This window comes from Pundamilia nyererei, unplaced genomic scaffold (assembly GCF_000239375.1).
Source record: "Pundamilia nyererei isolate P.nyererei 1_Seehausen unplaced genomic scaffold, PunNye1.0 scaffold00032, whole genome shotgun sequence".
Taxonomy (NCBI): Eukaryota; Metazoa; Chordata; class Actinopteri; order Cichliformes; family Cichlidae; genus Pundamilia; species Pundamilia nyererei.
Genome location: NW_005187433.1, coordinates 2,297,811 through 2,315,898, shown reverse-complemented (window position 1 = coordinate 2,315,898; position 18,088 = coordinate 2,297,811). Strand labels below are relative to the sequence as shown.

General features: G+C 43.5%; 1 protein-coding gene across 1 annotated transcript in view; it reads left to right on the top strand.

Annotated features, from left to right (window-relative positions):
- The window catches only part of LOC102211660 (chondroitin sulfate proteoglycan 4-like), a 48,997-nt gene extending 33,012 nt beyond the window's left edge, over nucleotides 1-15,985 (top strand). Inside the window, exons 2-21 of the mRNA XM_005729335.1 lie at nucleotides 269-1,375; nucleotides 1,475-1,885; nucleotides 1,959-2,080; nucleotides 2,735-2,843; nucleotides 2,932-4,260; nucleotides 4,370-4,462; nucleotides 5,538-6,035; nucleotides 6,141-6,269; nucleotides 6,794-6,979; nucleotides 7,060-7,242; nucleotides 8,054-8,230; nucleotides 8,448-8,646; nucleotides 8,725-8,856; nucleotides 10,004-10,182; nucleotides 10,286-10,481; nucleotides 10,573-10,744; nucleotides 12,309-12,705; nucleotides 12,816-12,968; nucleotides 13,248-13,826; nucleotides 13,972-15,985. Coding sequence (XP_005729392.1) covers nucleotides 269-1,375; nucleotides 1,475-1,885; nucleotides 1,959-2,080; nucleotides 2,735-2,843; nucleotides 2,932-4,260; nucleotides 4,370-4,462; nucleotides 5,538-6,035; nucleotides 6,141-6,269; nucleotides 6,794-6,979; nucleotides 7,060-7,242; nucleotides 8,054-8,230; nucleotides 8,448-8,646; nucleotides 8,725-8,856; nucleotides 10,004-10,182; nucleotides 10,286-10,481; nucleotides 10,573-10,744; nucleotides 12,309-12,705; nucleotides 12,816-12,968; nucleotides 13,248-13,826; nucleotides 13,972-15,105 — 7,485 coding nt within the window. The 3' untranslated portion in view covers nucleotides 15,106-15,985. The remainder of the gene's footprint in view (nucleotides 1-268; nucleotides 1,376-1,474; nucleotides 1,886-1,958; nucleotides 2,081-2,734; nucleotides 2,844-2,931; nucleotides 4,261-4,369; nucleotides 4,463-5,537; nucleotides 6,036-6,140; nucleotides 6,270-6,793; nucleotides 6,980-7,059; nucleotides 7,243-8,053; nucleotides 8,231-8,447; nucleotides 8,647-8,724; nucleotides 8,857-10,003; nucleotides 10,183-10,285; nucleotides 10,482-10,572; nucleotides 10,745-12,308; nucleotides 12,706-12,815; nucleotides 12,969-13,247; nucleotides 13,827-13,971) is intronic.
- Nucleotides 15,986-18,088: the final 2,103 nt, after the last annotated feature.

The following is an 18,088-nucleotide window of genomic DNA, read 5'->3' as shown; positions in this document are numbered from 1 at the left end:
GGCACTGCTTTAATTCCAGACAAGTTCATACACGAGTGAGGTTAAGACAGAAAACCACAATAGCTTAATAAAAATACCAAGTACAAGTCACTGGTGCTGTCAGAGAGATCTCAGTTGCATTTCTATTTGTGGAAAAGCCTTCATTTTCTTCATTTTGTTTTTTATGTACACACATATTTAACATGTGATGTGTGATATTTCGGCTTTCCTTGCAACTTTTATGAGTTTATGAACTTTTTCCTTTTTCACCTTCCCCCTTAATCCTCAGGTGCGTCTTGATCTGGGCTCAGGTGAGCATTCGTTGCGCTCAGAAAAGGGCATCCATCTCAGTGACCTGGCGTGGCACACTGTGGATCTCACCCACACCCGCCATAATATCACTATGACTGTGGACCAGAACTCCCACACCGGCCTACAAATACAGGGACCAGATCTGGAGCTCGGTGTGGAGGATGGACTCCTTGTTGGCGGGACAGCTGGATTAAATCATCTCTATCTTCACAACATCTCCTCTGGGTTTAGAGGTTGCATGGACGAAGTCGTCTTCAATCAACATGACTTACTGTCCAGTCTCAGGCCACATTCTGGGTACAAGACCGTCCATGAGGTATCTCTGGGCTGTAGTCCACAGTTTTCTGCAACAGAAGAAGATTCTGTCAGTTTTTTCAGCTCAGAAGCGTTCATGTCACTCCCACCGTGGGATGTGCTTCAAGAGGGAGTGTTTGAATGTGAACTACATCCTGCTGCAAAAGAAGAAGAAGACGGCATTGTCCTTTATAGCTCTGACAATCAGGGAGGGTTTGTTGCCATTGAGATCGTACGTGGTCATCTGGTAGCTTCGGTAGGAGGTGGAGAGGGGAGTAAAACCGAGCTGCATTCTTTAACAAATGTAAACAGCAACCACACCTGGTACACCATCCAGCTTCACTTGTTGCCTCACAGTGTTCAGCTGAAGGTAGGCAAAGAGCTGGTGAAGGCCAGTCTGAGCCCAGAGATTCAGGTCCTCCAGCTTACGGGGCCTCTCTTCGTAGGAGGGCTGGATGAAGCAGCTCGGGGACAAGCAAGGCGAGCTGGATTGATTTCTGTTCCATCTGGAGGAGAAGGAGGAGGCTCCTTTAAAGGCTGCCTCAGTGAAATCAGGGTGAACACTCAAAAAACAGGCCTACCTCATGCCACAGTCACCAAGGATGTCACTGTGGGCTGTAGGACAGGGCAGGCTCCACAGAGAGCAAGTCTCACCAGCCCAACAGATCTTCCTGGGGTTGATATCACAACTGCACAGACTAACGCGAAGAGGAGCCCTAACTTCCTGATGCTGAGGAAACTAGAAGTATCTGAGGGAGGCCGGGCACCTCTTGAACCAAAACACATAAAGGTAGTGCTGATCTGTCTTTTGAGTTTAGTGTTCTTTAAGTAATTGTGAAAATAAAAATAAGCAGCACCGATATATAATTCTCTTTGGACTCTTTGCCAGGTGAATTTGGACTTCCGTAAACTGGGCATTCATCCATCCCAGTTTATGTTCCGCGTTGAGGAACAGCCTGTTCATGGCCAGCTCCGGTTGGACCTGAGTCCAGACCCCGACAGGACTTTGGACGAGGGCCAGGAGAGGACCATCACGATAGGAATTGAGGAGAAGGACCGGACGTTCAGTATGCTGGACCTCTGGCAGGGCAGGGTGATGTACGTTCACAGCGGCTCAGAGGACCAGAGTGACTTCTTCACATTTTCAGTCTTCTCCAGCAATAAGAAGGAGCTTCCTGTGTTTCTCAAGGGCAACCGTCTGCACCAGTTCGAAATTAGCATCAGTGCTGTGAACGATGCCCCTGTGCTCAGCCTGCCAGAGGGAAACTATTTTACTCTACTCGAGAAGTCCAGACGACAGGTAGGTACAGCAAAATGTCTGAGTAATTATACGTGAAAAAAGATCAAAATTAATGCATTCACAATTCCCCCAGCTGACTACAGATGTGTTGAGAGCGCTAGACCCTGACAGCAGTCCTGAGGAGCTTGTTTTCAGCTCCCTGGGAAACCTCAACACTGAGGCTGGATACCTTGAGCATCAGGATTACCCTGGCAGGTTGGTGTTACGGCTTATAAAGCTTTAATGGGGCATTGCAAATCTTTTTAGATCCAGATACTGAGCTCTTTTGTGGAAGTGGTTGTTTGTGTATAATTAGTGTGGTCACTTTATACATCAGTATATTTTGCAGCATTACATAAACATTTAAGTCATTCCTAAACAGTTAATGTAATACTTTTGTGTTACCCCTTGCATTAAGGCTGAAAGCCTGCCCTTCAGTCACATCTTGCATTTGCACTCTCTCTTGTGTCTTGACAAATTTGACCAAACTGGCAAAACTAAAATTATATCAGTGCTGATTATTGAGAACATGTCTCCCAAATTTTGTTTTTCTGATGATGGGATTTTGTGTTAAAGAGTCCTTCCAAAACTTCCTGAGCCCAGATGTGGAGAGTATTTCTTCAAAGCTGGGCCAAGCCCTTCATCTGGTAAAGTGTTTGTTGGTAGGATTTTTTCACAGACATTGCACCAAGTGACAAAAACGAATTGAACCAATTTGTTTCATCCACTTGTCTTGGACGAAGTCATTTGAGTTAGTAAGCAGTATTATTCTAATTTTTTCCCGTAGTTTTTATCTTACTACAACTTTTAACTAAAACATTTTTTGTTGTTTGCTTTGACCTCCAAGGTTTTCACCTTCTTATCTTCCAGGCCCATCAACTTGTTCTCCCTAAACGATCTAGAGGAGGGTAAGATCAGCTTTATCCACACAGGGGTCTCAACTTCTAGGCTGGCTCTTAGGGTTAGTGACGGGCAGAAGGTGAGTAAAATAGCAGCTTGTCTTTTTTTCTCATCTTATGTCTTATCCTCTCAGATGGTATTTTGCCTCTTCCCTCTCCCTTTGTCAGGTAAGCAACACAGTAGTTTTGAGGATAATAACCGTGCCACTCGAAGATAAACTGGTGAACAATACCGGACTGGAGGTGAACCAAGGCGAAGCTTCAGTCATCACCACCAATCACCTTGCAGTACAAGTTAATGTGGCTGACCCCACAGTAGAAATCTGGTATAATGTTACAGAGTTCCCACAATATGGCGAGCTCCAGAGGTTACACTCAAGCGGCGAATGGAAGCCAGCGACCTCTTTCTCCCAGAAACTTCTGGAAAAAGAACGGATTCGATACCTCAGCACCTACCGTGGCTTACAGATGCAGAATAACATCACAGACCACTTTAAATTTAAAGTCAGTATCGGTTCCCTGGCTAAACAAGAGGCTGTTTTCCCCATCGCGGTACGATGGATTCACTTCAAGATCACACGGAGTAAGATGGAGCTCAATGGCGTTCAGGCTGCTGTTCTCACTCCCGAGGACCTCCATGTGATTTCTAAGGGTGTTAAGCTCAGTGAGAGTGACCTCCATTTCAGGATGGTAACGGTACCCAAGAAAGGTCAGCTTCTCCTCAACAACAAGGCCCTACAAAGGAACTCAACCTTCAGCCAGAGGAACATCAGTGATGGTTTGGTAAGGTACGAGCTAATCAACCGGCAACATGACGACACGAGAGACACGTTCAGCTTCCAGGTGTTTTCAGCTCACTCCAACTCAACAACTTACGACTTCAGAATCAACATCAAAGCCGAGTCGACCACCGTCACTATGATAAGCAAAGGTCTCTCAGTCATGGAAGGAGGGAGTAAAGTAATCACCAGAGATATTCTGTTCACTCACACAGCGAGTAACCGGGAGGTCCTCTACAACATTATAGAGAGCCCCAGGCATGGGCACATAAGGCGGATCAACCTCTCCAACTCAACTTCAATTAACGACAACATTATGGCGTTCACGAATCAGGATATAACTGAGGAAAGGATCATGTACGTTCACGACGACAGCGAAACTAAGCAGGATTCTTTCACATTTCAGATAGTGGTTTACAAAGCTCACAAACACACGAACAAGAAAGAGGACGGAAATGGAGAACAGCACACCTTTAACATCTCAGTGCAGCTCGTCAATGATCAGAGGCCCGTCAGGGTTGTGGATAAAGTTTTCCACGTTGCACGGGAGGGCCAGAGATTGGTGACGCTGAGTGACCTGCGTTATCGTGATGATGACTCAGATTTCGAGGACAGCTGGTTGGTGTACACACGGAGGGGGATCCCCATGGGAGAGTTGGTGCTGGCCAGTGATCCTAGCCACAAGTTGTATGAGTTCACACAGCGAGACCTCGAACAGGTAAGAGCAATAATGGTATCTTTTATAGTTTGTATATTTTTTATAAAGCCTGCTAATGCTTTTTTTTTTATCGTTGGTCATGATGGCCTCCTGCTTTTTCTCATCTCAGAAAAAGGTGCTGTTTGTCCACAAAGGAGTGAGTTTTGGGCGTTTTGTGCTTTTCGTATCTGATGGGAAGCATTATGTTTCAACGCTGTTGGAGGTGATTATTCTCTTTTTTGTTTTGTTTTTTTGGTTTAATAACAATGACAGGAAGGGTAATGTTGCAGTCACGCTGAGGAAACTTGGTTGCCCACAAAGTTATTACGAGCATGTGCAATGTGATCTTGTTGCCATTAAATCGTTGTGTTGAAGACAAGGACCAAGTCTGCGGTGACTGGCAGTCAGTTGCTGACTTCAACAGTGACAGGGATAAAACATCAATAACACTGAGTCAGTCTGCCAGCAGTTTATAATTGATTGGTGTTAAGGAATTTTTATTGTTTTAATTGATTATGCTTCAAATGTTATGTTATACATATTTCCAGACACAGCTTTCTGTTGAAACAGGAAGCTGACCCTGTGACGCTGACCCGCAGAAGTTGACTTGCATTATATTATTCTTAGAAATTGACCTGCAACACACATACTCTGTGACACACACACACACAGCTTGCATGCAGACAGACATCAGGACCTGCGTAACAGGAAATGTGATTATATTTGCATATTGACGATGTAACCTATAAAAATAAACGAATACTTCAGTTCGGTGTGATTTGCTCTGAGCTTTTCACCCGTGCAGCACGTTAACCTACACAAGTGTCTCATTGTTGTTTATTCACCTGACTGTTTGTTAACTGTAAATCTCTGACAATTGGTTTCAATTTGGCAATTGCACACAATCTATTTTCAAATCTGTTTCTGTTCGCAAGCACAGAAATCTACATTAAACAGAAATTATTTTTAACTGCAAAATTACAAAGGCACTTCCTCTGGGAAACCAGTTGCTTACTTGCAATCTGAACTATTGATTCGGGCAACTATTGATTTTTTCCGAGTCATGTGATTCACTGTGATTGAACCATTAGGCCCATGACTGGCACAAATATAAAAAAGCTGAGTAAACCAAGCAGTAGAAATCTGGCAAAGATTCAGATTAGGCACTCACTATAAATTCCTATGTGATGTGATTTATTTCATTTCTATTCATACCGTTTACTTGAGAAGACACTTTAGTGTGAAAATAATGAAGTTCATGTTAGCATGATTGGTCTTCTTTTTGCTGTGGGGTGCAGGTGATGGCGCAGGATCCTTACCTGCAGGTGGAGAACAACACAGGCATCATGGTCGAGCAGGGTGGGATCACGACCCTGACCTCTGCTAACCTCAGTGTCTTCAGCAACCTTGACATCAGAGACCCACACGAAGTGACGTTTGAGGTCTTCATCCCACCTAAACATGGCGTGATCTGCTTTATTGACAGAGAGAGTGGGATTATAACAGACGCAGATGCAATTTCAATATTCACCCAGCGAGACTTGATAGCAGGGCGCCTGGTATATCGCCATGATGGCAGTCACAAGTTGTCGGATAGCTTTAATGTGACAGCAAGAGCTAGAGAACGGAGCACAGAGAGGCAGGTGGAAAGAGGGAAGAGGGAGGTATATCTAGACTTTGGAGTTTCGGTAAAGATTTACCTGGAGAGTCATCAGAGGCCACCAACAGTCAGAAACAACCGGCCAGTGGTGGTGGAAGAGGGACAGAATATCTCTATAAGCAGGGACAACTTAGAGGTAAGCAAAACCAAGATCCTCACATATGCAGGTAAATTCTCTGATTATAAAATATGTTTAGTTTCATATTCAGCATCACTTTTGTGATTTTCTTTTTTTAACCAGGTGGTCCATGAAGACAGTCAGCCCTCAGAGATAGTTTTTACTGTGCACAGTCTTCCCACAGTTGGCATCATTCAGAGGTTGTCCACTGACAACAAGCATCAACGCATGAATGGAGGACAGCACTATAAAGTAGGTACCTCCATAAGAGGCATTTAAATGGAAACTGTCTGATAAAGTAGGCTAAGAGATCTCAAAAAGCAACATCATGGCACAATCTAAAGGAGCTCAAGTACAGCTGAGAAACTGACAACTGTTAGTCTGGAAAGGGTTACAAATGCCCTTGTCTATTCCCTTGTCTCATTTCCTGTCACTTAGTGTTTGGTAAATGGACTGATTCTTATATAGTGCTTTTCTACTCTCCCGCAGTACTCAAAGCGCTCTATATAACATGCCACATTCACCCAATCACACCCATTCTCCCATGCTCTGACTCTAAACGGAGTGCTTTTTCTAACAACATTCACACACATTTACACTCTGATGGACGCATCGGAGAGCAACTTGGGGTTAGTATCTTGCCCAAGGATACTTGGCATGCAGGCTGGGGGAGCCAGTGATCGAACCAACCTTCTAATCAGTAGGTGATTTGTGATATTTCGGCCTCACAATGAGGCTGCAGTCAAGGGGTCTGTTCACTCTCTCCCTCCATGCAGGGTATCAAAAAGCAGTCAACACCCACATTCACCCAGGAGGACTTGAACCAGGGCTTGGTCATCTATCAACAGCAGACCACAGGAAGCACCAATGATTCTGTTCTGTTGGAAGCAACCAATGGGGTGACAAAGGTTGGACCTATCAGGCTGGAGATTGATATCATCCCAATCCTGCTTCCTCTGCAGGTAAAAAGGTCAAACGGAGGTCAATTTACCAAACCAGAAAGCAGTCAGTCACTACTTTCTTCTACACATTTTTTGTTTAGGTGTCCGACTTGACTCTAGATGAGGGGTCTTCTATGCCGCTGACCTCTGACATCATTAAAGTCGCCAGCCATCACTTCTCTGGGATGAACTTCCTGTATCAGGTCATCAATCCACCACGACATGGACATTTGGAGCACAGCCGCATTCCAGGGATGCCTATCACAGCTTTCACACACACTGAGGTTTGACCGAACCCACTCAAAAACCAAGTTTGATTACACACGTAGCTCTTAAAGACTGAAAGACTCCATGTGTTCATCTCAGAGGCATCAAAAAGCAGGAAAAGACCCTTTTTTTACTAGAAGGGCAATCAACACAACCATGTGTTACAATTTTGAAAACATTTAATAGGCTCTTTTTTTTTAAATAATTTCTCACAAATGGAGTAAACTAGGACACAGGAACAGTTGGTCATTTAATGGGTTCATCTCATGGGTGACATGGTGCTGCAGTGGTTGGCACCATTGCCTGACAGCATGAACATCCTGGGTTTGTCCACTAGCCAGTGAGACCTTTATGTTTGTCTGAGTCCTCTCATACTCTCTCACAGTCCGAAGACATGCATATAGTGATTTTACATTGGCTGTAGGTGCGAGTGGTTATCCTGCGTCTCTTGCCCTATGGTCGCATTGATTGGCTCTATTCCAACCATGACGTTGTATTGGATAAGTGGAAAAAAATAGATGTTTTCTTCTTATACCCATGTTCTACCTGTTCACAAAACTTGTAAAATTTTCATGGCTGATACTCAGGTCAAACATCCCTGATCAGGTCATGTATATTGCAAATATAATCTAACATGAAATATACAAAAGATACACTTTCCGTTGACCTGCTGACCTTGAGCACAATCACCCTACAACAATACCTGGCAGATTTTTTCTTAAATTAAATGTAGCGCTCATCTTTGTGATAAAATGCTTCATACTATGATGTGAGCTATCATTTCATTGGATTCGTTTGTTCCATTTTCCACACAACATCTGTTTTTAGGTGGAACGGGAGTACATTTCCTACATCCACGACGGCAGTGACACCCTGAGAGACAACTTCACCATTGTGGCAAACCAGACGGAAACCAGGAAACACAGCCTGCCGTGCGCCGTTCACATCAACATCACACCTGTCAATGATGAGACCCCAGTGATTACAACCAACCACGGACTGAAGGTGGGAAAAGCCCACACACTGATAAGAAGAGTCAACACGATTATTATTTTCAGCTAAAATTATTTCAAAGACACACTTAAATCAAAAAGTCATGAAAGAGCTTTTTTATTAGTGCATATTAAAACAAACAAAATGTATCTATGTAACTATATATCTATATCTCTTTATAGTCATGCTGAGCCAAGCTGACTTGTCGTGCTTCCTTTCTGCTCTTCAGGTGTGGGTGGGTTCTGTTACAGAGATAACCACAGGCGATCTCAGTGCGGAGGACACTGACACTCCACCTGAGGGGCTGGAGTTCATAGTGACACCACCCAGTAATGGCCACTTGGCTTTGAAGAGCGCCCCCTCCAGACACATTCTGAACTTCACTCAAAGTCACATAGAAAGCAAGCAGCTGGTGTTTGTGCACAATGGTAAGCATGTGTTTCTGTTTTCTAAAAAGACCTTTGATTCAGCAGAGGAGTAGACCACATGTTTCTGTCTGTCTGCAGGGGCGCCATCAGGTGGCTTTCATTTCCAAGTGAATGACGGCCTCAACTTTGCTCCTCGTCAGATCTTTAGCACAACTGCTCATTCTCTGATCCTCACCCTGCAGAGAAACCACCCGATGGAAGTCTACCCAGGTATACCTGCTCTTCCAGCTTCAATAAATCAGTAAATGACTAGATAAATAAATAAAGTGACTGATGGTTTTGAAGTCACATCTTGACCTGAAGTTAAAAAGACCCTCTGAAGGGCCTCTGTACTCCACAGTCACCACATCTCAATCCAGCAGAACACCTCTGAGATGTGGTGGAACGGGACTTTCAGAAAAAAATCTCTAAGAAATGTTTCTAGCACTGTGGTGAATCTGTGTCACAAAGAATCAAGGCCGCTCTGAAGGCACAACAGTGACACGCTGATGTAATACACTGCAATCCGCTGGGTGGCCTCGCTACTCTAAACCACAGTGCCTTATGTTCACACCAAAACCTATAAAGCACATGCGTACAGTGACACCTACTCATATGTACAGCATTTATTCTTATATATAACCACACACAACTATTTTACTTGCTTTGATGAGAAAAATTACAACATTTTGCAGTCAAGTAAAAAACAGTTTATAAAAAACGTGTTGAGAAAATTGGTGTTGAAACTGGGAATATAGATTTACTGTTAAAGGCTAAACGGTTACAGTGCTTCTAGCACATCAGTTAAAACTGCAAGAACTTGATCTAATGTGGCACTATTGGGGGGGAAAGAGAATTTGTGGCTCAAGAAAAAGTAAAACATCTCCTCCTGATCTCTCTTTTGGTTATGTTGCTATTTTAAGAACAATATGAACTACTTAGCTACAACTTTTCCGCTGACAATCAATGGACAGTCAAAGGAACGAATGAGCACAGTTAGACATTCGAGTATGAAATTTTTGTTTGATATATTTGTTTTACAATGTTATGTTCGATCTCAGGTGACAAATATATTTGAACCTCGGCTGCATTTGGCACTTTGACTCAGTGACAGGATGTCTGTAGACTAAACACGCCCTACAAAGGTGTGGGGTGGGCTTGGCGTGGGTTATTGTGTGGGCTCATGCCACAACACACATGACATCTGGCCCATATTAGGTGTAGACTACTCCTGAGTGAAATGTACAGCAAAGCAGCAGATGTTGGTCACGTTAAGGCCAAACACTCTGGCATTGTTGACGCATGGCGTCACCTGCTACTAATACATTAAACTCGGTAGATTCCCTCCTTAGCATTACTTTTTTTGTTTATCCTGAAGGCTCTGTGACACCAATCTCAGACAAGGAGCTTCAGGCGGTTACTAACATTGCTGACGGCAACATCAGGAGGAACCAGTCCGTGGTCTTTGCAGTGACCTCTCCTCCTAAACTCGGCCGCCTGGTCCGACGTATGCCGGACAACTCCACAAGAAATGTTTCCACCTTTACACAGAGCATGGTAGGGATGTGTGTGTCTCCATGTGTCAGTTTTCGCTTTTTCTAAGAGGACTGACTTCTGAAAGAAATTCTCTTTTCCCTCCTCATTTATTTGGCTCTCTTAGTTGGATGATGGCGTTATCCTGTATGATCAGAACAAGCCAGAGTCAGTGGGATGGTCAGCTGCAGACACTTTTTCTTTCACGGCGTCTTTGCCTCCTGCTTCTCTTCCTCCACACACCTTCACCATCTTGATCTCCTACCAAGCCAATGAACATCATGACAGCTCTCAGCACAAGACCAGACTAATAAACAATGCAGGTACTATCTATGTTTCAAACTAATAAATATCATGTGGCAAGAAGAATATAATATAAGGGTGACTACATTTATGTCTGTATTTATCACTCAGGTGCTGTGGTGGCTGAAGGAGGCAGGGTGACAATAGACAGGTCCAAGCTTGATGCCTCTAATCTCCTGGGAAAAATCCCAGAGTCTCATCGGAAAGACCACCACATCATGTATCGTGTGATTTCTTTGCCTCGCTATGGGATTTTGTCTATTCGAGGACACAATCTCACCAGGTACATAGCTGCTCTTATTTGTCATGAAATGAAGTGAAAAACAAAATTAAAATCAAAGGAATGTAATACCATATACAGAGCAAAAGTAAATATATATATATTCAATAAAAGATATATATCATTATACAGCTGGGATTTGTTTACATATACTATATCATGGCCATAAAATTTTAATTTGAAATCATTTTGGATTTTCTCTAATCCACATGGGGTCAAATGTATACTCTTAAACATGAACATACACCCCTGTATTGGGTTAAATGTCCTTTATACCTCAGCCAGATGCTTCTGGTAGCCATCAGCAAGCTTCTGGTATAATTCTGACTGAATATCTGACCACTCCTCTTGGTAGAGTTGGTAGAGTTCATTCAAATTCCTTGGTTTCCACAAATTTTAATCGGGTTGATGTCGGGGCTTTGAGAAGGTCATTCCAGAACCTTAATGTTAGCCTGCTTTATCAATTTTAAAACCAGTTTTGAGGTGTTTGGGATCCTGTATTTGTGTATTTGTCGTGTTAGAACCACCCAATCATGTCCAGGTTTTAGCTCCCTAGCTATTGATTTGAGGTGAACTTGAATACTTTGTAGGTGTTCCTCCTTCATCATGCCATCCTCTTTGTCCAATTATATCATTGCCACTGGCAGTGTGACGCTACTGCTACCATGCTTGATAATACCATAATCATAGGTTTCAAAGCCCAGCCTTTACTCTTCCACACATAGCTCTTGGACAAATAGCTCAGTCTTTGTCTCATTTAACCATAAAACCTTTTACCAGAAGCCATTTGGCATGTCCATGTGAACAGATGCAAATGTTAGTTGAACTTGAAGGTGTTGATTTTTGAGCAGGGGCTTCTTTCTTGCTCTACACCTTCTTAGTCCAAACTGTCTCATTGTGGGCAGCGACGTCGGCATTCAGCAGTTTCCATTCATGTCAGGCTTGAGTCTTGGTGGTTCCTGAACATTTTAACCAATTACCTCTCATTTGAGGGTGACAGTTTGGGTATTCATCCAGACCTTGGCAAAGTAGTGACACATCCAAAGAACTTATACTTACATACAGTTGTTTGAACTGATCATCTTGAACTTTGAAGTTTTTTAGAAATGGCTGCAAGATAAGATAAGATAGATCTTTATTGTCACTCTTACCAGAACAATGAAACACAGTTTGGCGTCTCTCCATTGGCAACTTGTAGGTGGGTTTTTTGTTGTTGTTTCTTTGGGGGTTTTTTTTGCAAGTGACCTTCCCAACTTGTGTAAAGCTACAGTTCTTCTACTTAGATCTTCATTGAGTTCCTTGGATTTTTCCATTGTCACAGAGTCCAGTGACTGCTGCCTAACAAATCCTTTTTATGCTGGCAAAGAGAAATTACAATTTATAGTGAATCATGATCACTTAGGAGAAGTCAATAGGCCTCGGCCTTGTCAAGTTAAAAGACAATGCAGAACATTCAGCGCCACTTATTATTCTCTTCTTGTGTTGATTTATATATATAAATACATGCATCCATGTAAATATGAACAAAAGTATCAAATATGGCTTTTGGGTTATCGTCTTTTCTCAGGAACCAACCAGATTTTTCACAAGTCACCCTGAACAAGTTTGGCATCACATACTTCCACGATGACTCTGAGACCACAAGTGACAGCTTCACTTTTCGGGCCTGGGTGGCACCTTTGGATCTCCCCTCTTCTTCCTCCTCATCATCCTTGTCGGCTTTTTCCTCTGACTCCTCCTCTTCTTCCAGCTCCTTTTCCTCTCTGTACTCTGCGTCATCATCTCCCTTTTCATCACTAGACACAGTTTCTCATCATCACGTTAAAGACACCACAGGGGTGACAGAGATGTTCAACATCACAGTAACACCAGTCAATGACCAGCCACCACTGATCAGAAGCAGGGCTCCCAGTATGAAGGTGGTAGTGGGGGAGAGAGTCGTACTTGGACCCAGCAGTCTTCAGGTGAGTAAGTGCAAAAAGGACAAGTATAAATTTAGGTAGAGCTGCAATTTATTTTTACGTCTACAAAACTTTTACATCATTTCTTAATCCTTCACTTTTTCCATGTCGAGGTGGAGGACCATGATACTCCTCCAGAGGAGCTGCACTACCTCGTGATAAGTAAGCCCAACAATGGCTACCTGACGCTGGGGGAAAGACCGGAGCCGGTGACCTCATTCACCCAGTACGACGTCAACCACGGCCGGCTGCATTTTATACAGCAGGTGAAGAAGGTTTACTGCAGCAGTGAAGCCTAAACATGTGTCAGTGTTATGTATTTAGGAAAAAAAAAATAGCGTCAGACTTACATTGTTGTAATTGTGATTGTGCAGAGATTTAAAAAGTGCTGGACATGGTTAATGCTCAATATGCCTTATTTTTGGCTAAGTGGTGCCATTATTCTGTGGTAACAAAGCAGTGAATAAAGTTCATGTTTATGTTTTTTCCACTACTAATTCCTGCGTTGTGTCTTTTGTTCTTCCTTTCAATGTTTCCTCCCTTAGGGCGACCCCTCAACAGGAGTTTTCTACTTCAACGTAACAGACGGCCATCACCGTCCGCTCTACAAGCTGTTTAGTTTGGAGGTTATTAAGCCCTCGGTGTCCATTGTGAACAACACTGGCCTGTCGTTGATTCAAGGCCGGACCGCGGTGGTCCTGACAACCAATCAGCTTGCAGCTCAAACCAATGGTCAGAGCCGGGCCACTGTCTCCTACACTGTCACCACACCCCCTCGCCACGGACGCATCGCTATTAACGACCAGGAGGTCACCACATTCCGCCACGAGGACCTCCAGTTTGGACGCGTCGTCTATCACATGACTGATCTCAGCGAGTCCGAGGACACCTTTCAAATGTCAGTGTCAGCCTCGTCACCTGGCATTAATTATGGAAATGTAACAGCAACGGTGAAAGTGACCGTGCGGCCTCTGATCTACCTGAGAGAGCCAGTTCGAGTCCCCAGTGGTATCGCTGTGAAACTGGGAAAAGCCATGATTGATGCCTCAGAGCTGGCGAGAATCAGCCGAGCCAACCCGGTCTTTGAGGTTCTCTCTCCACCAAAACATGGAAAACTAGTCAAGGTAAAGCCATTTGTTGTAATGAGTCGGGGTTAGACGGTCCCTTTCTCCAGCTGCAATGTCATAAAACTACAGTATGTCGCGTGTCTGACTGGTTTGCTGTTGACTTTCTCCTCTGCTATGTGTTTTCGTGTGTGTGTTTGTGTAGATAACATATGATCCTAACAGAGCGTCAGAGGTCCTGAAGTCATTCACATTCAGAGATGTGGTGCAAGGCCGAGTTGCCATCGAGGAGAATCTTAGTGACAGCGACAACCAGCTCCACAATAATGAATCCACGCTCACAACAGCTCAAGTCCACGCTCCCGCCACGCCTCTTAATGACTCTTTCAGCTTCCTGGTGAGGTCTGGAAACGTCCAGCCAGCAAAGGGCGAGCTTCACTTCACCATCTTACCTCATCACCAGATGCGCCACGGTCCTGGTGGTTTCAATAAAATAGACAAGATAGGTCGCGAACACACAACAGCCCGTCTACCAGCACACAACAGGACAACTGCCGGAAGAGCAGGACGGGAAGGTGGACGAGGAGGCTCTACAGCACACGGTGAGGTCACTGTGGGTTTGCACCCCCACATTTTGTCACACAAGCACCACAACAGGACACACCACAAGTTGAGGCCTCATAACCGACTGGGGAACCACACACGGAATGGTAGTCCTGGAGGGAGGTCAAAGAGCAGCGTAGAGGGAGCAGGAGGAGGTCACAGCCATGCCCCCCAGCCCCACACTCCTTCCATCCCAGAGAAACACGGTCCGGGGAACCCTCCCGACACCCAGCTGATTCATGTCGAGGTTCTGCCTCGTCCTGCGTCGGACCCCCTCCTCATTATCCTTCCGCTGCTAGCTTGTTTGCTTCTCATTATAATACTCATAGTTTTGATCCTGGTGTTCCGCCATCGCAAGGAAAAACAAGCTCGGCTTCGACTTGTCCAGGCACTCGCTGCAGTGCCGGTTCCCAATGAGGACAGCCCGTATCTGGGCAGGCCAGAGCGGAGTGTGGCTATGCCCTCAGTTATGGTCACCCCACTCGGCTCTGCAAGCTGCCCAACTTCTCCCAGGGTGCCCACAAGTCCCCGGAGGAGTCTAGCCCCTGGAATGACCTTCTGGGGGCCATTTGAGGCTGATTTAGCTGGTGGTGATAGGAATATTAGAGGCTGTAACAGTAATGAAAGAGATAATAAAACTTCTAGCAATCCACTTCCACGTACTACAGGATTCAGGACCTCTGTGAGATCTAGGTCCCCGACTCCAACTCTAAAAGAGGGCCAGTACTGGGTTTGAGGGTAGTAATGCTGAAAAAACTGTGCCTTAGAGGTGTGTTTGTAGTGTGTGTGTGTGTATATATAAGATATGTGTCTGCTTTCCAGGGAACACCAATGGTCACCTAAGGCACATCCAACATGTTCTTTTTGGAAAGACGACAGTAAAATGTGCAATGGCCATCACATTTAAGTTACGTTGCTAATAAATATGACTTTGTTCCATTAATACTGTCTTGAAATACCCATAATCCGCGAGGTGTTACCCACTTTTAGCATTTGTTTCTAAGATGTGAAATACTCTTCTGAGTAAAGACAGAGGAAATTATTGCTTAAAAAGCTCTTCTTCCTTTTTTCTTTTTCTTTTTCTTTTCTTTTAAAGATTTCCTAGTTATAAGCAATGAACACAAACTGCCCTGGGTCCTTCTCAAGAAAATTACATCTTATTTTCCTTAAAGCAAAGAGTTGTTGCAATAATACATTTTATACTGAAGGAGGAAGTGAAACGTGGCCCGGGGTTCATTTCATTTAATGTGAACCACATTAACAGCAGCTATATTTTGAGTTAGCACACATATAACTGGTAATGGAAGTCACTCACCCACAGCTATTGCACGCTGTACAGATGTCAGGTGTTGCTTTTTTAAAACATATTACGTCAGCCAGTAGATCATCATGTTTGTACATACGACTAAATGTACTGTAAGCTATAACACTCATCCCACATGTACAGACACAGGCATTATTCCCTGTCCTGTACTTTCCTGTGTCCTTTTTCTTACTACTCCTGCTATGTAACTGCTTCTATGATCAATAATGATGCATTGTAAGATGTACTTGTCAATTCTGACCCCTTGTATGGCTGCAACTGTGACAGTTTTTTTAATAAAAAAGATTTCTTAAATACCCATGCTGTTTGTGCAAATCTAAACATGTTACGCTATTTTTTAGTGGCATTTCTTTTTCCTTTTATTTCCTTGTTAATGGCTAACACCAAGCATCTATGACAATAAAGTTGCCCATTTTAATACCAGAGTATTTAAACGAATGAAACCCCAACAGACAACTGACTGACTTTATTGGGTACACAGATTCAACTGCTCGTTAACGCAAATATCTAATCAGTCAATTACAGTTCGGCAAATCACTGCATTTAGTTATGTAGACATGGTCAAGACAACATGCTGGAGTTCCAACAGAGCATCAGCAGATGTCGCAAAAAAGAGGTAATATCCAGCAGGCATCTCTGTGGGGGAAAAATACTGTTTATGCCAGTCAGCTTTGAGCAGAAGGCAATAGTAAGAACCATTCGTTATAACCAAGGAATGCAGATAAGCATTTCTGAAGAGCAGATGGGCAGCAGCAGCAGAAGACCACACTGGGTGCCACTCCCATCAGTTACAAACAGGAAGCTGAGGTGACAATTCACAGAGGCTCACCAAAATTGGACAACAGAAGATATTACCTGGTTCTGATGAGTTCCTGCTACAAAGGAGTATTAGTGCCGCATTTTGAGAATAAAGTTGAAAAAAAAAAAAGAAAAAGCAGCCGTAGCAAAATTATATTTTTTTCTTAATGTGGCCTTAATACTCTGTCACACCCGGCTGTGACGTTCAGATGGCAGAGCCAGGATTCGTTGTACACAACATGAATGAGTACAGAAAACTTGTTTCTCTACATGTATATCTGTGGCCAGGCATGCACGTGACAAGCGTTAACACCATAACATACACCAAAAATTCTGAATGCATTGCACTGTAGAATTCCACGTAGATTCTTAATCTGGTCACATGCATAACATCTGGGGTGAGTCAAATTTTTTGTATTACCGCTCCACAACCCTCATCTCTGACCTTTAAAACTCAATGAATCAGGCAGCGTTTAGAGAGCAGTACCCCAGAAAGGTCTTGTTTTTTTTGTTTGTTTCTTTTGCAGGTAAGTCTGAACGCACTCTGAACAAAGCACAATTTCAAAGTAAAATCAAGACTGAGTGGAGGGGAGAAAGAGGACAGTCTAAATAATGAAGGGCCTGCAGTTGGAGTAACCTGATCTGCAGTCTTTGAACTCTGGTGTCAGATAGCAAGGAGTGAAGTGGTCCCTTCACCAGAGAAAACAAGAGATGAGAGACTTTTCTCTAGGAAGGGTAACATCACTCTAATCACATTAGATTTGGTAAATTCAGTGCACTCATCAAGCAATTATGCCAATTGTGTTGTTTTTTTTTGTCTTGCATAATCAGTGAACAGAAACAAAAACCAAATCAAACATGCTCTTTCATGCCTGTTTGTGCAACAGCTGTCAGGTAACGTGCATAAAGAAACATACTTCTGATGGGAGGAGATATTTAGTATGAACCTGTTCCATGAACGGGCAAGAATGTGACAGTAAAGTGCCAACATATGTCCCCTCCTTAGCACAGTCATTAGTGTGGATATGCAGTGATGTGCATGTTAACGCTCTGGTTAACTCTGTCTTAATGTATCTTGGGTGATTAAAGCAAAAGTGCAAAGAGAAGTGCAGCTAAAGTTTTTCAGGGAGTAAATACGTAAAGTAATGGATTACTGTTTTAATGTTAATGTGGACTGTACTTTTCTGGCTTTTTCTGTTCTAACTGTATTTGAATTTTGATACTGAAGTCACTGTGTTGGTGTAACTGAACGCTACACAGGCTTTCAGATAAAGGAACATGGACAGCTGTAGAAACCATGGATGAGAAGTTGTTTAAGTTACACCATTTGGTAGCCTGATTCAAAGAATCACAGGTAGTGGGTAACCATACAGTAGTGTCTGCATAAACAAGCCTGCATTGTTCCAATTCAGAGGTCATGTGGAAATCAGTTTGGGCAGAGCCTCATGTTCACCCTCTGATAATGAACTTTACATCATTTGAACTTACAGTGGGGCAAAACAGTATTTAGTCAGCCACCGATTGTGCAAGTTCCCCCACCTAAAATGATGACAGAGGTCAGTAATTTGCACCAGAGGTACACTTCAACTGTGAGAGA